Source organism: Coffea eugenioides, chromosome 4 (genome assembly GCF_003713205.1).
Source record: "Coffea eugenioides isolate CCC68of chromosome 4, Ceug_1.0, whole genome shotgun sequence".
In the NCBI taxonomy this organism is placed as follows: Eukaryota; Viridiplantae; Streptophyta; class Magnoliopsida; order Gentianales; family Rubiaceae; genus Coffea; species Coffea eugenioides.
In genome coordinates this window covers 27,139,230-27,156,065 of record NC_040038.1, presented here as the reverse complement: position 1 = coordinate 27,156,065, position 16,836 = coordinate 27,139,230, and the positions used below count along the sequence as shown (strand labels likewise).

General features: G+C 36.3%; 1 protein-coding gene across 1 annotated transcript; it reads left to right on the top strand.

The window, feature by feature from the left end:
- Positions 1-3,479: 3,479 nt before the first annotated feature.
- On the top strand, positions 3,480-9,250 carry LOC113768833 (uncharacterized membrane protein At4g09580-like). The gene is made up of 4 exons (XM_027313339.1): positions 3,480-4,317; positions 7,377-7,647; positions 7,738-7,908; positions 8,645-9,250. The coding sequence occupies exons 1-4, from the start codon at positions 3,914-3,916 to the stop codon at positions 8,774-8,776; spliced, it is 978 nt and encodes a 325-aa protein (XP_027169140.1). The 5' UTR covers positions 3,480-3,913; the 3' UTR covers positions 8,777-9,250.
- Positions 9,251-16,836: the final 7,586 nt, after the last annotated feature.

Genomic DNA, 16,836 nt, shown 5'->3' with positions numbered 1-16,836 from the left:
TAGTACAAGATTGCAAGTTATTAAAAAGGTTGAGATGATTATCAAAGTTGAGGGGATATAAATGCAATTCAGGAATTTTGATGCAGTACATGGAGACATCTTCAGTATGTTAACAGGAATAGCCAATGACAACTTGCAATCTTCCAACGGCCAGATTTTGTATACCTCCAACTGTATATAAACATCAGAAGTGCAAAGTATATCCTCAAGCCAAAAGATTGTGAGGAGGAAGAGTTTAGGTAGATTAATCCTCATTGTTTTGCAGGAGCATTAACAGAAGGCTATAGTGAAAACATTTAGCAGATCTTATGCATGGCCCCTTGATCCACCATCGACTGCTTGAACCAATGCAAACCGCGGAGTTTAAGCACTTTTAGTTGAGGAAGTCCATTGCAGCATTCTTAACTGACAGAATTTTCAGAAATTTCTGGTTAGTAATCAAAAGTTGCTGTGGCACTGGTTAGGCATTGAAGTAAGGGATGCAATGGGGCTTGCCATCCCCATTTGGTGTCCAACGTACCATAAAAGAGTAGGACACAAGCACCCAAAACATCATTGGAGGCACCATTTTGAAGCTGTTTAGAGATGAACTAGCATTTTTAGCATGATTTTATTTATTTATTGTGAATTTGTGCAATGACTCTTACGGATTGCTACAAGGATTCGGTGACGGTGACGGTGACGTGCTATAAAGTATCAACAAATAATTTTTATTTTAAAAGGAATTAAAAAACTTGAAAAAAATTTGCTGGCCAAAATTTGTAGTAAAAACTTAAAAATTATTCACATGACCATCATATGAGTAATTAGTCATAATTTATTATAGTTACTGGCTAGAAGTATTTTTAAAAATTTTTAAAAATAACTAGTTGTTGGCACATGACTCGATTTTGACAATAGCATTCGATAAAAATCAGTTATTAGAACTAAATATGCATGAAACTAAAATATTTGGAACTATATTTATTTTCATCCAAATTTTAGTAACTAAAAGCCTTCACATTCCAAATATTTGGAGCCAAAATTGTAATTCTCCCAAAGCAGTATTTATCTATCAAATTCGGCTTTGCTTCTGACCTTATATATTGGGTCAAGAATGTAGTGCCAACTTGGTAGCGTTAATAAAAATCCCCTGCTTCAATGATGCGAATAAATTAGCTGAAAAAAAGAAAAATCAAAGTCAATCATCAAAGCTTTGCACGAGCTCAACCCATCAAATTTTGCTTTGTGCTACTGGGTGAGAGATTTGGATTGGATAAAAATCATAAAATAAAGGACGGCACAACAACTTTGATCCGAACGCCAGACTGAAGATGGCTGGACATTTGAAGATGTAAATACCAATGTGAAAATGCATTTGTCATCCAAGTTAACGTTAGTCATCTAAACCAACCTCTAAGGACAAATTGGTAATTTCAGCACTCTTCATGTCAGCAATGACCCCAATACTCTGCCAGGGGAGCTAGGTGAAAATTTTAAAACCTAGAGGGGTCTCAGTGCAAGTGTCAGAAACCTCAGGGGAGGTTTGTGAAATTATCCCTTAAAGAAATGACTACTCAAGAGGTTCCCCAAATACCAGAAGGAAGACCATTGTGTCATGTTTTCGTTTGCTCAAACGGAGAAAAGCAGGTTAGTTGTTCAAATCACTAATATATATTCTCCAAAAACACATAAATTGACATTAACTTTTCTTCCTATAGGGAATTTTTACGTCTATTTTTCATTCCCTTGGTCTTCAAAATGGTCAAACTATTACAATCTACCAGGCATACAGCACTGGGAAATCAACCTCAAAGATAGATGTTTTGAACAGGGATAGGACTCCTTCTGCAGAGAAAATCTTATTCATGAAAATAATATGGTTTTCTTCACAAAGGGAAATCTTACCTACAATGTTTTAGCTTTCTCTAAGACACAAACTCATATTTGGATGCCTTGGACTCTTCCATTACCAATGCTCTCAAACAAAGGCAGCTGCTTATTTCCTTAGTCTTTTTGTTATTGATGTACCCTTTTTTTTTGTTTCCACAGTATTTAGTATTGTTGACATGTTATCCTTTGTTAATTTATAAACAGATCATGAAGTCCAGGAATCTGTCCTCCATCTCATTGTCTCGTCTATAAATCCATTACTAAAACATGACTGGATGGCATTCAGTTGCTTCTATCAATTCTATCTATCAAAGTACAAGTACAAGTTGGCATTGTTTTGCGTTTCCTCACTTTATTAACTCTCTTTGTTTTTTTTTTTAATTTGTGTGCACTTCCTGATCACTTTTTTTTGTGCATTTATAGGATCTACCAGAATTTACAGATCTAAGGCTAAATGAAGATAGGATGCCAATTATAACTCTCACAAATAGTCATAAATATTATCACACTGGTATGACTGGCAGATGTTTTGATCAAAACTGGAACTATTTTGTTATTGATCATGATTTACGAATGATCAAATACTATTTTTTATTCTATAGTCGAATACTTCCTTTGCCATACTGGTGTTTGACCGAAAAGAGATAGAAAAATTGTATCCATGGCACTTTGCGTTTTGCATTTGATCAGGCATTTGGTTTACGTGATTTTGTTACAGCAAAATGCACTTCATTTGCTGCATTTCTGTTCTTAATACAACATAAGTTCTGATTAGAAAAATGTTTCCAATGCACTAGAAGTTTAATGTTTAGCAAGTTGTTGCAGTTGTTTATAGATTCAAGCATTGATAATGGATGTTTAGCCACAAAATTGATGTAAAGCTACTGACTGCACTTATCAAGTTTTGAAAGTAAATGTTTGAAGTGTTTCTTTGGTTTTTTTCCTTTTTAACTAATAATTAGCCATTGCAATTTCTTTTGCAAATAGTTTCCATATGCAAAACAAATTATTGAAGAGGTTTATCTCCATAAACTACATGTTTAAGAATTGATCTGTTTCGGACTTTATTAATAATCAATATACTTTTTTGGCATAAATTATTATTTTTATTATTTTAAGATTGGATAGGGTATTTTACATTCCATTGCGAAGCGGGTTTATGCCTCCTAGTTCGAAGGATATCATACTTTTTGCCACCTGACTCATTAATAGTTCTTTGGTACTTATATGGAGGTGAGTTGTATCTTCTCCTAGTTTCGAGTAACACATTACGGAGCCCCCACGGGGTAGCTCGGACGGTGTGCTCCCCCTCTTTAGGGTATGACCACTTACCTGGCAACCAGGGTTTGAGTTCCGTGGCTTACGTCTTCGGTGTGGAGTGGGGCCTCCTCTCCCGGAGCGCAGGGGATTAGTCGAGCCCCGTAAGAATTGACCCGGACACCTTCTGTGTCGAAAAAAAAAAAAAAAAAAAGTAACACATTACCGCTTGTCCGACTAATAAAACGTTACAGTGCTGGAACAATAGGAATCACAAATAATTGATACCATCTCTTCCTCTGTCACTAAAGAAATCTTTGAAATCCCACTATTACTTAATCTCTCTTCTTCCTTTCTCTCCAACCAAAAGGAATGCACAATAACAAGTCCGTAGTCCACCCTAGAAAAGACAGAACCCTCGTCTCTCTCCCTTGGAAAACGCCTTCAATTTTCAAACATCAACCCAACGAGCCCTCACTGTTTACTCTCTCTCTTCTTCCTTTAAAAGTTTACAAAGCAAAGTGTCTAACTTTCCCTAGGGTTCAACTGATAGCCCTTGTTCCAAGAATCCATTTTTATTCTTTGATTCTTCAATTTCTTGATCAAATTTTTTTCATGGGTTTGATCCGATTTCAGTCTTTCGCAAATCCCATCAGAATTACACTGAAAAAAAGTTACTGATATATTTTTATTTCGGTTTCTGGATCAACAATCCTGTTGATCCATCAATGGAATTGTTATCTGATGAAATCAAATCAATATCCCCAAGTTTTTGAATCCATAAATGAAACCCAGATCGTCATTAATCCGCAGCTCGTCGATTTCAGATAGCGCTGGGGGATTATCGTGCGTGCCATTATCAGCAGCATCATCATCAATGGCGGCGCCGAGGAGTGTGGTGGTTGATGCTGGCAGTGTCGGCGTTGGAGTCGGAGGAGGGAGGGTGAGGGATGAGGAGAAGAGTTTTGGGGATTATACTTCAGCGATGGCGGGGGATTCGCCCACCGGCAAGAAGGGTAAAATAGGGGAAGGGGTGATTTTTCCGTTATCCCGGTGGGAAGTCATGGCAGGGTTGGGTGTATTTCTGTTGTTTTCCGTTGGATTGGGTTGTATTTACCTGACAATGCCAGTTGCCGACTATAGTAAGCTCAAGCTGCCTCGGACCCTTTCTGATCTTCGGATGCTCAAGTAAGTTGCTTGTTTTCTATTACTTTTCTTTTATAAATGTAATTTATTTGGTTGGATTTGTTTTTAATTATCGATTGCTTTATGATATGGGAGGACCCTTGTATATTGAAGTTTTTGTTTAACTGCTATTTTAAGTAGTAGTGCTTGGAGTTAATTGGTTAGGTTTATAGGGGTGTTTTAGCAGTGTAATGTGGATAGCTAAAGTACAATGTGCCTATGGACACAGGAGGAACGGGTGAGACTTGAATGGTATTGCGACTTGAATGGTAGAAGACTTGATAGATGGAAATGGTAATTTTTTGCACTTGCATAGAAGTTCCAAGATCCCAAAGTGTACTATTGGTTTGGCCCTCCAAGATCCTACGGTTTTTAAGAGCACAAGATCCTGCGGTTTCTAAGAGCACAATGTATTGGCGTATTGCTTCAGTTGGAGAAAGCTATGCTAGAACTGAAGTAGGCTTTGGGCCTGATGTGGAGAAGTGTAATATGTGGCATCATATCATCAATTTGAAGATAATAAATGTGAAATGGGTAGGAATGTACTGGTATATGATTTAATCATTTGTCGTGTTTGAATTTGAGACCTAGGTTCTTTCATTATCTTTGAGAATAGGAAATATGGTATGCAACTAGTTAATAGTGGTTTAGAATTCAGGACATATGATTGAAATAAAGACTTTTATGGTCCTAGTGATCTGTACTCCAAACCAAAGAAATGCAAGATAAGAAGGAGAGCTCTTCAGGTAAGGTTTCAATGAATGCATGTGGTAAGAGTAAAATGGACCTTATGGTCGATCCAAGGTCCTGTCCACCTGGACTCAAATCTAGCTGATCTTTAATCTATTTCTTCCAGCCAACTCATGAACAAATGTTGGACCAATTTCACAGCTGGCGCAACTGAATTGGTTGATTGAAGACTGAAGAAATGCCAAGTTGTCAAGGACATGTATGAAGAGGAGGCAGATCCTCTAAATTTACCAGAAATATGGGCATAGTAATTTAAATTATTTACCAAGTTGCCAAGTTAGTAGGTCCTTTATTGTTTATGATTATTCGGGGATGATTATTTGGGGATGGCAGACAGTGATTTATATAGTGGTTGTCAGGTATTCACAGCTTTCTTCTTTGGCTTGTAACACAGTGAAATGAGAAATTGCAGAACATAGTAATCGAGGGCTTGTGTAAAGTATGTAGTGTTGTGTTGTGGCTTTCTTGCGATGTAGTTTGGGTCTTCTACAATTAACTTCCAGGAGTTCATTAGCATTTAAATTGTAACTACTGCACTCTGTCCAAAATGGAAACATATTTCCTTAATATTGCCAAAGGAATGTTATAATTGTCTTATTCATTTTGCCAATTGCGCAGAACTTGTTCTGAGAGTTGAAACAGGTATGTTGTGCTTGTGAAACTCCAAGTTTAGGATCTTTGCACCAATGTTTTAAAAGGCGAAAACATTGGGCGAGGCATTTGGTCCTTGCCCAGATGGGGTGAAAGCCCCAAGGCATGAGGCGTAAGCCCCACAAATTTTGATTATTTAATATTAAAAAATATGAAGAATACAAAAAGAAAAACTATTAGATTACTACAAATATACAAATATAGAGTAAATGAATATTAAAAAATCAAAATGCAGAAATGTTAGTGCTTTAAAATTCTGCACCAATTAAGCAGATAATTTCAAGTGATTTAATTCTTTCTCTTTAAAGTCAACACCAGATTGAAAATTTCCCCACAGCTCAATTACATCAACTGCCTTTACTCATTCAATTCCTGCCCCAAAAAAAACTTTCATTCAAAAAATAGATTTTCATTCATTCTTTCCCCTGGGTTGTGAAGTAGTGGAAGCTGAGGGATGGTGGTGACGAAGGGGCTGAGTTGCAAATTTGGAGGAGTGAAAGACTTTGGTTGACTTGATGATGGATTGACACTATGTAAGAGGGATTGATGAGTGAATAAAAAGAGGAATTAGGGACTTTGGAGGGGATTAGGGTTTAGGAATTAGGGATTTGCGATTAAACACAGAGGCCTCTCGGTATCTGTCGTGGATTGTAAGGTTTTAAAAGTTGAAAAAAAGAACTGAATTACAGGAATTATGGAACTATATCAAAAGGCATATGCCTTCTTCCTTGAGGCGAAAAAAACTCGCCCAGCACAGTAATACGTTTGCCCCATCAGTTGGGGGCGTGCACGCAACGGTATGTCCACCCCCTTCAACTGCCCGGGGCAGTTGACATGTGCCCTGCCCTGGAGGCATGCCTTATTAACACCTCTCAAAACAATGCTTTGCACTGCTTCTTGGTTTTACTCGTACATTTAATTGAGGAATTCATATTGTGGGTTGGTCTGTTAGACATGCCAAAATGAAGTCTTGTAACACAGACAACATATGATTTTTTATGTTGTAATATTTTTTTGCACCACAGCATGTGGTTTCCCGAGAATAAATTTGCAAATATATCTAGAAGTTCTTTGAAAGAGATTTTTTTTCTCCAACCAATCAAAGTTTTTAAAATTTCTGGAGGTTCTTGAGTAGTTGTTGCTTGTCAAAAAATTGGCCTACCTAGTTGGTTGCGTATTCTTGGGCCATTGATAAAGTTCTGTGGGTTATGCTGTGAATAAAATGACAGACTTGGAAGCAAAGTGGCTTAAATTTTGTAATGGAATAAGCATAATCATGTCAACAAGTTGCTTTTTATCACCAATATCTGGTCTTAGATGTGTGTCTTCCAGATGAAGATGTCAAAGCTGGAATTACATCATATTTGAAGCTACATAGTTGAAATATTTTCTTTTAATGGACCAAAATTCGGGTATTTCATCTTTTTTTTTTTAAAAACAAATTTTGGAGTTAGGATTTTGAGTAATCGGGTGTCCTAGCTTACCCTTTCTTCACTGTTATCATGTGAATATGGTTCTTTCAAGTTGTTTATTTTGTCTACTCCCTCCACTACATCTTAACTTGAATTTTTTATACCATTACCTTGCCATCCATTCCAGACTGAATGTTTGTATAATTGCAATTTAATATTGCTTAAGTTGTGTTTCCTATTCTATTTCAGAGATCATCTTGCGACATATGCTAGTGTTTACCCAGCACAATTCATCCTTGGTTACTGCTCGATATATATCTTCATGCAGACATTCATGATCCCTGGGACAATCTTCATGTCCTTACTTGCTGGAGCACTTTTTGGTGTTATCAGGGGCCTTTTCTTGGTTGTCTTTAATGCCACTGCCGGGGCATCATCCTGCTATTTTCTGTCTAAGCTAGTCGGAAGGCCTATAGTTAATTGGCTTTGGCCTGAGAAATTGAGATTTTTCCAGGCAGAGGTACATACACTGTGACTTAGTTTTTTGTACATGCTTAATTGGTAATTTATGCACCTCATTCATGATAGTCATTTCCCTTGCTCTTTTCAGATAGCAAAACGCAGAGACAAGTTGCTTAATTATATGTTGTTTTTGAGAGTAACTCCAACCCTGCCAAACCTTTTTATCAACCTGGCCTCACCCATTGTTGATATACCATTTCATATCTTTTTTCTGGCTACTGTGGTGGGTCTGATTCCAGCTTCTTACATTACTGTCAGAGTAAGTTCTTTTCTACTGGGTTTTGGTTTCAATTTGTGCTTTTATCTATGGTTTGTTTTTTCTTCATTTTTTTTTCTTTTCTCTTTGGCTATTATATGTAATATGTTTCTTAGGGGCATATTACTGTGACAGAGCAGTATATGTTGTTTCTTAAGATTGTAAAACACAGTATACAAATATATAGAGCATCTGTAGGCCATTGCTCGAAAGTGTGTGTGGACTAAGTTGAAGTGGCATAACTAGATTCTTTTGAAAGGGGTTTTATTACTGGAATGCCTTAAAAATCTTGTTCGGATGACGTTTTGTTGCGCTTCTTGGTAATGTAAGAATTTGTTGTGCCTTCGGAAATCTTTTAACCTGTCATCGCCTTGCAACTGGATTCCATAAGTTAGGCTTAAATTACTTGATCATATACAAAAATGCGTGCAATGGCGATTGTCAATACGATACTGAGTATAGGAATTAGTTCTTTTGTCTTGCCTTCCACTTTCAATGGCTCCATGGAGTGGATAATGTTGCTTTATTCTGCATTCTGCAGTTAATTATGTGATTAGTGGAGTTCAAAAAAATTATGTGATTAGTTATGCTCTATGTCAGAATTATTAAATACAAGTGGAATTGCTGATATCCTCCAGTAGACATACTAGTGACAGTCATGACTGCATGAAGCCTATCCATCAATTGTTGGTTCATGCCTTGAACACATTTGATTTACAGCTGCTTTTGTTGTCATCAGGCTGGCCTTGCACTTGGGGAGTTGAAGTCAGTTAAAGATTTGTATGATTTCAAAACTTTATCTGTTCTTTTCCTCATTGGATCGGTGGCCATAATTCCAACCTTTTTGAAGAGGAAGCGAGTCTATGAATAGAGATTCTTGTTTCCACCTACCCGTCTTTTTGAGGGAATGAAACTGGTGACAGGGTATGATCTGACTGGTATACCATTTTAAAAAGTTGGGGAACAGAGGTGCGAGTCCTTGTTAACTGCAATGCACCTGAAGGTTAGAAGTGGGTTCGCTTCACTTGCGATTTGCAGTCAATCACAGCTTTAAGCATCAAAAGAAGTGCTGATTTAGTTGATTTCGCATACTATTGGCTCACCTGTCTTCCTGGGGGTTTATGAGGCCAACAAGCTGAAATATAACCAATTGCTAACTACTTTTGTATTCCAATATCAGCATAGTCATTTGTTAGGCAAAAGTAATGTTGTAATTTCCTTTCCGGGTATTTCCTTCCCTACGTCTTACTTGTTCCTTACTTTGTTACGTGTGTACCATGTTAGGATCCTATTGGATTGGACATAGTTGAAGATAATAGCTCTGTTTGGATCATTCTTTTCCGAAGTGTTTTTAGAAAAAAATTTATCGTAACAACCTTTTTTTTTCTTGAACAAGTATATGTGAGATAATTAGGCAGTGAGATAATGTGTTAAAAATTTAATAAAATCAATGCAAATAAACCAGACATTTCCATAGGTAATTGGCGGTTTTTCTATCATCTTAGGCTAAATTTACACTGCAAATGTGTTTGACTCGTATTAAATAATCATTTCCATACTTTGGTGATTTCATGGGATGATTAATGTTTGCTATAGACGGTTGTTGTGGGGCCATGTTTTGCCTAAGAATTAAGTGATATATATATATAGAGAGAGAGATATATATATGTATGTATATATGGACTGTGAACCTTATAAGGAGAATAAGGAAGGGCTTTAGAGTTGAACCATGAACCTCACCGTCATTTATCCAATGTTCTTAGCAACTAAGTAGACCTTGAATATAACCGGATGTAACTCCATGAAAATGATAAAGAAGGACTCTAAAATTTTAACATTTGTGAATTACTAACTAAATTGAATTGTCAATTTTTCACAAGTATAGAATTAGATATTTCAATACTCATAATTGTGAGTCAGTTGTTATAAAAATAATTTGTGCAAAGTTTTCTCTTTTGCTAGCAAGATCTAATTAGGGGTGTGGGCAAGCCAATCTTGTGACAGCCTCACCTCACTCTAAGGCGAACCAAAGGGTTCGGCGGACTGCCTGCCCAACTCTCGCCGGGACTACGGATCCGGAACAAACGTAAACCCTACCAATGCTCAAAAGAATTTTGAGAAGATAAACATTCAGAATCCAATTGAGCCGAACTAAAAGATACGATAAATCTTTGGTACAACGTTCCCACGAAAAATCAAAACGAAAAGGAAGTGCCGCTGCCACGTCACAATCCGGCCGGATTCTTGGCCGGATTGGAGGCAGTAACTCAGCCCCAAAAATTTTCAAATTCCCCTGCAAATCCGGCTAAAACTGGCCGGATTCCATGAACAATTCCCACCAGAATTTTCTTCTTTTCTGGATCAACTATCGCACTCATCCGAAATCCAACCAAAAACAAGTAAACTTTGTCTAACATGAGAGAATGTACATTCCCAAATACATATACATAAACATGAGGAAACTTTTCAAAATATACATATTATTAAGTTTACAAATCCAAAGGAAACATTGTATTAAGATACATTTAGGGTTTCCAAATTGTCGAGGAGCTATACCAAAAGAACAAAAGAATTTCTAACTAGCTCAACTCATTCCTCAAAACATCGGAGTTCCAAAAGATTGTTCCCTATAAGGAAAACAAGAATAACGGAACGGGGTGAGCTAGAAGCTCAATAAGATACCAAAAGTATAAACAGTAGAAATCATGAGAAATCACTTTTAAGGCACATATACACACAAATAAGAGAAATGAACGAACACCACAATTTGAAGGATACAGGGGGCTCTCAGGAGCCAAATCCCCGTTGCAATACTTGATCCAGCCTCGTTGACCATCCGTCAACGTTTAATGAAACACACATGTCCGTAGACCCCTTTTACGCCAAAATTCCGTTCACCAAACATACCCCTTATCGGGCCCGAACGCCATACAAGAACAGGAATGGTAATACTCGAGTATACCGGAAACCTAGAATCTCCAATACCCAAAGATTTCCCAAAAACAAACACCCATGGATTGTCAATTTTCCTCAACCAAGCCCTTGCTGGCTTGATTCAATTGACTCCCTATGAGATTGAGCTCAGATTTAACAGGAAGGTCGTTGGATACACTTCCAAACGACATCATATCAGGCACAAGTAACAGATTCAAGCATATACAGGAAACAAATCACACAGGCTAGAGAACGAGTGTGATAAAGTACACACTCGTCTCGTACAAAATAAACAGTCAGTAAAGACATTCAAATAGCAATTTGCAAGTACAGATAACCAGTTTAGCAATAATTCAGGGGAGTGGTACACTCACCGGTTCACGTAAAGATACTTCAAAAGTTGTCAACCAACGTATGACTTTAGTCACCAAGAAATCCTAGAATAACCAAGGGAAACAATTATGGTTCCCACAGCCACAAATCCAGCAAATAAGATGCATAATTGAGGCTCGACTGCAAGTCGTATACCTCTCTAAATAATTACTAATGCAAGAGTGCAAAACATGATTTTGGGAACGAAAAGGTAACATGAAGATCTAGGGCTCGAACAACCCCAAAAGCCCTTCTTATATATCCCAAACCAAACCAAACTCGAAGAAATCCAATATTCCCAAAATTTGGACAGCATATCCCCTACATTTCCTTACTTTTCCATCCTACAATCATACCAATGTCATCTCAATTCAACCACAATTGAACACACAAATCACAAGCTATTAAACACACTTAGTTAGGGCGACAATACCCTTCCACTTGAGCCAATTAATAGCTTCAATACTAATCACAAGAAAGCCCCAATTTTGAAACCCTAAAACTGAAATTTTCCACCACAAACCACAATGAACATAAAGAGCTTCATTTTACCCCACATAAAGCTATCATACCATGACTAGTCAATAATTATCATGTAAGAACAGAAAAATTATCAATAAATCTGAAATTTGCCAAGCTCTACCTTAAATCATGAAATCTCCCACAAAATAGCATATTTAACCACTAGTAACCTCTAATTTACCATTATTAGTAACAAAGAGAAGATTTATTGACAAAGTACCTTAACACCTCAAGAAAGGTAGTAGCTTGGAGCTTGTCCTTCCAAAATCACTCCACTCAATCCTTTAATCCACCTTAGTAAACAACTTTTATGAAGGGTTTTGTAAAAATTCTGGTTGGAATTCAAGATTGGACAAGAAATGGAAGAACAAATGAAGTTTCTCTCTTGGTTTCTTTCCCTCAAGGTGGCCGGCCAAGGAAGCTTAAAATGGGATAAAAATTGGGTCAAAATTGATGTTTAGGAAAGTGAAATACTCTTAGTCAAAGTCCACTCACTAATCGGGTCGCGACCCGTGGCGCCTCTATGCTTTAATCTTATCTTCTTCTCTCCAATACTAATTAATCTAACTAACCTCCCATTATCTTCTAGCCCCCCTGGAGAATTATATCACTTAATACAAAACTCCAACTATTGATCCAAATTTATCGCACTTACCGCATAGCGGGTCCTGTAAGAACCCTGAAAAATATATATATATAAATATCATCTTGTATTTCGTTTGCATTTATTTTAGTTGCTTACCTTGAGATTTGAAATATTTCATATAATGATTAAGTGGCTAGTTAAATGCCTAATTGAATTCTTATCAAAATTTAGAAATTAAAAGTATCCTGATTTAATTAAGAATAACGGTGTAAGGGGAATGGAGTATCTATAAGTCATAATTAATATTTCTTGAGTTAGAATAATTTACCGCCTTAAAATAAAATGCTAAAATACTTAGTTTTCTTTATGTTAAAAATTAATGCTACCTGAGTAGATTAATTATGTAAAATTTCATGAATTCCAATAATTAATCCTAATTAGCGAATAACGTTAAATCCTAATAAGAATTTTCACGTTAAGACCAAAACCAATAAATTTTATGTGCAAAATAAAATTATTGTGCTAAACTATTGAAATTCTAGTTTTGTTTCATTAAATTCATACTTCAATGGTAAACCATTTCATTGATCTAACAATTAATCTCCCTGAACTCTAGTATTGTAATTAATGGTTTTGAAATAAAGTGTAAAGATAATTTTTATGTAATAAATAATATAATTGTGCCCAATATTGAATTATTCAGTTTTGTTATACTAAAAGTAATAATTCTTGAGCTATATTAAGTTTACTCTTTAAATAAATTCCTTAATTTACAATAGCTAACTTTATTACGAATAAGATTAAGAGTATACAGAAACCTTAGTATTAAGATGCAATCGATAAATTTTGGACAAGAACGATAAAAGTATCCTAGATATACTTAGGACGTAAGACTTACGATAATTAAGGTCTTGTAGGACTAGTGTATAATTCGACGTTTAAATCACACTTGGGGATAATTTTTGGACTTTAGTTAGGGCCAAGGACTTAAGGGGATATTAGGAGGAGATGTGAAAAGACCAAAATGCCCTCCATACAATCTCAAAATAGCCATGCAATCCCAAAATCAAACCTGCCGGACAACATCTTCACAACCTCTTCATTCGGCCAATGAAAAGCTTCCCCAATCAAACACTCAAAACTCTCAAACACTCAACCAATTCTACCCACAAACACCACTCAAAACCACGGCACCCTCCTCATTTCCTTTCCACTTCACATCTCAAGCCACAACTGCAATTCACTCTGCCTTTCTAGTGTCGACAAACCGAGAGAGCGTGAGAGAGGCCGAGCTGCATTCTGCAGCCGAGAGGAAGAAAAGAAACCGCAGGATTGAATGTTTTTGGTTCTGTCCGTCAGTCGGAGTGAAACCAGGGAGAGCAAGTGGAAGTCGGAGGAGCTGCTGATCATCACCATTTTCGTTCACTTCAGACCACCATTTCCAGCTGCAAATCGAACCAGGACCAACCAGTGTTCGTGAGAGCCGAGAGGGAGCAGAAATTTTCCAGAATTTTTGCGTGAAAGCTTAGCTTGCTGTGAGGTAAATTTCTGGATCGTTTAAGGACTGATCAGAGGTAGTTTGAGCTATCTAGAGGCATGCATGTACTATGGTACAATCGGATGAATGAGATTAAGCCATTAGAAAATTTCTGTTTTGAATGTTGATGTTTCTGCTGAGAAGTTGAGCCGATAATGCAGTTTTATTTTCATTTTTCTGGGACATCTGAACACCTAAGTGACTTTAGCTGAATGAAAACTTGAAGTCTAATACCATGCATGTTGATTTGTGCATTCGGATGATGTGGTATAGTATACAAAAATTCTGTTTTGGGGCTAAACATTCTGCCGAGTAGCTATTTTAGAAATGTAGCATTATTTCTGATTTCCTGCGACAATTTGAGTTTGATTTAGTGTTTAACTAATTAATTACAATAAGGATAAGTCAGCTAGGGACATGCATGTTGATGTTAGGCACTCGAATGGGAATTTTAAGAACAGAATTTCTGTTGTGCGCAAGAAATTTAGACTTGCCGTGAGCTTAAACCAGAAACGCAGCTGTAATTTTGGTTAATTGATACACCAGAGCTTGCGAATATGATTAACTCACTAATAAGAAGGTAATTAAGTCTTGCATGAGGCTAAGTAGCTCGGCTAACCAAGGAAATAAAATGAGAACAGAAAATCTATGCATGCAACTTCATCCATGACTAATTGAACAGAATTTCTGGTTTTCTTGGATGATTAGGGCTGTGTTTGAATCCGATTTTGAACTAGAAATATTGATTAGCAAGTTAAATATTTGCATGTTAATTTTAAGCACCTAATACCATGAATTAACCGAGGGAAAAGTTGGATTTAGGACCAATCTAATTGCTGGAAATCTATTGAGTTGGCCGAGAGTTTGTCTTAGTAATGTAGCTTCATTTGATTCAATTTCGTTGTTTTGAGTTTGCAACCATGAATAACTAGTTAATAACATGATAATTGAGCTTTGCATGTGGTTAATTGGTGGGTTTAGATCAGAAAAATAAAACGAAACTGAATCTGCTACATGCATGTTTCATCCGAGACTTGTTGGATGTTTCTGGAAATTTTTAGATGATTTTGTGTTGATGATTGAAGTTGTTTTCTGAACTAGATATGTTAATCAGTTAGTTAAGTAGTTGCATGTTAAATTTGAGACCATAATACTCTGTTTTAGCCAAGGAAAAAGTTGTGATAAGGACATACAATTGCTGGAAAAATGATATCCTAACTGATGACAGATTTATGAGGACTTCTTGGTGGAATAACTTGCTGGAATTATTTACCATTTGACTCATTCCATGTTGGACAAAATGCATGTTAAGTGTTTAGTGTTTAAAGCAAGATAAGGATGGAAATCTTGTTGAAAATTATGAAGTATCTTTGCTGGAAATCTGTACGTGGTTGCTAGCCGTACTAGCTCAAGCTTTTAATGAGTTTATTTTTCTGGATTCGTGTATTATTTGCTTTAGCTTAAGTTGAGCAGGGTATAAGCTATATGTTTAGTGCATCTAGCAAGTAAAAGATGGAGATCTAATAGACATCTTGAATTGACATTTGCTAGAATTTTTCTTGACTATCGAAGCAAGAAAGGAAAATATGAACTTCTAGAATTATTTGAATGCAAGCTAGCCGTGACTTATCTTCTATATTTGAGTTAAAATTTCTGTTGTTTGTGGCAAAGGATGTTTGTTTGATACCAAGAGCTAATGATTGATGAAGCTTTTGGCCACTTAAGTAATTTTTGCAAGGGTTAAATTCTTGGTGGAATTGTTTAAGTGGTTTGGCCAAAATGCATTTGGAAGGTCCACGATTTGTGATTTGGAATTGTTTTAATACTTTGGACTTCCTTTGGTTGATTTTGATTAGAATTGAATCTGTTGAGACCTAGGGCTAATGATTGATGAAGCCCTAGAGAAATTGATATTTGGTTTGTGATTTTTGTTTATCTTGGTGACTTGGGAATCCATTGTGCAAATGAGCTGAATTTGTGAAGACCGTTTTGATTATTCTTGATCTTGAATATTTTCAAAATCAAATTTTGTGGAAATATTCTGCCTTAATATCAAGTGATAGAATTGAGTTTAGTATATTATTAAAACTTAGTTATTTGGACTTTTAAAACCTTGCCGACTAGTTAATTCCTTTATTTTGCTTAAGCTAGTTTATTATCTTTAGGGAGTAATCGTATTTAACCTTCTAAATTTTAAGCTTTCCTAAAACTATCCTTGACTAGACGTTTTAAAGGAAATTTGTTAAAAACATTAGATTTGAATAATTTCAAATAAAAGACAAAGAAAACTTGTTTGAATTAATTTGGTTCTAGTTTACCCTCTAGAAGGGAAATACCTTTAAAGAAACCATACGAGATATTTTATTTCTTTACTAGCCTTAATTCCAAGGGAATGATTGATTTGTTTCGAGAAATTAAATTAGTTTTATACAGGATAACCTTTTATATACAAAACAAGAACTTGTTTAGTAAAACTTATAGTTTTAAAACTTGGATTTCTAGGGTGTAGCGAGGACGTGGACTTCGATTCCCAGCTTGACTTTTGAGCTTCACTTTTGGTGAGTGTCCCTGCCTGTTTTATGACTATTTGGTTAAAGTGCTTTATCGACTCGTTATGTGATAATTGCCAAAAATGATTGCTGATCCATCGAAGTGAGCAGTGTGTACCTTATCACACTAGCCTTTCGAGTGGTGACTTGCTTGAAGTGTTTTTCGTGAATATCTTGCTTGCGTTTGCTAAGTGCTAAATTACTAGGCAGGGGAATGTACCACACCATAAGGGTGGGAGGGTTTCTTATCTTGTTATAACAATCAAGTGCTGGACGTAAAGTCGTTGGGTGAATCCCTCGATCAGTCTATAACAATTAAGTGCTAGACGTAAAGTCGTTGGGTGAATCCCTCGATCAGTCTATAACAATTAAGTGCTAGACGTAAAGTCGTTGGGTGAATCCCTCGATCAGTCTATAACAATTAAGTGCTA

Coding starts and splice junctions, on each gene's coding strand:
- LOC113768833 (XM_027313339.1), top strand. CDS start 3,914: ATGAAACCCAGATCGTCATTAATCCGCAGCTCGTCGATTTCAGATAGC. Junction 4,318..7,376: donor TCTGATCTTCGGATGCTCAA/GTAAGTTGCTTG, acceptor ATTCTATTTCAG/AGATCATCTTGCGACATATG. Junction 7,648..7,737: donor TGAGATTTTTCCAGGCAGAG/GTACATACACTG, acceptor TGCTCTTTTCAG/ATAGCAAAACGCAGAGACAA.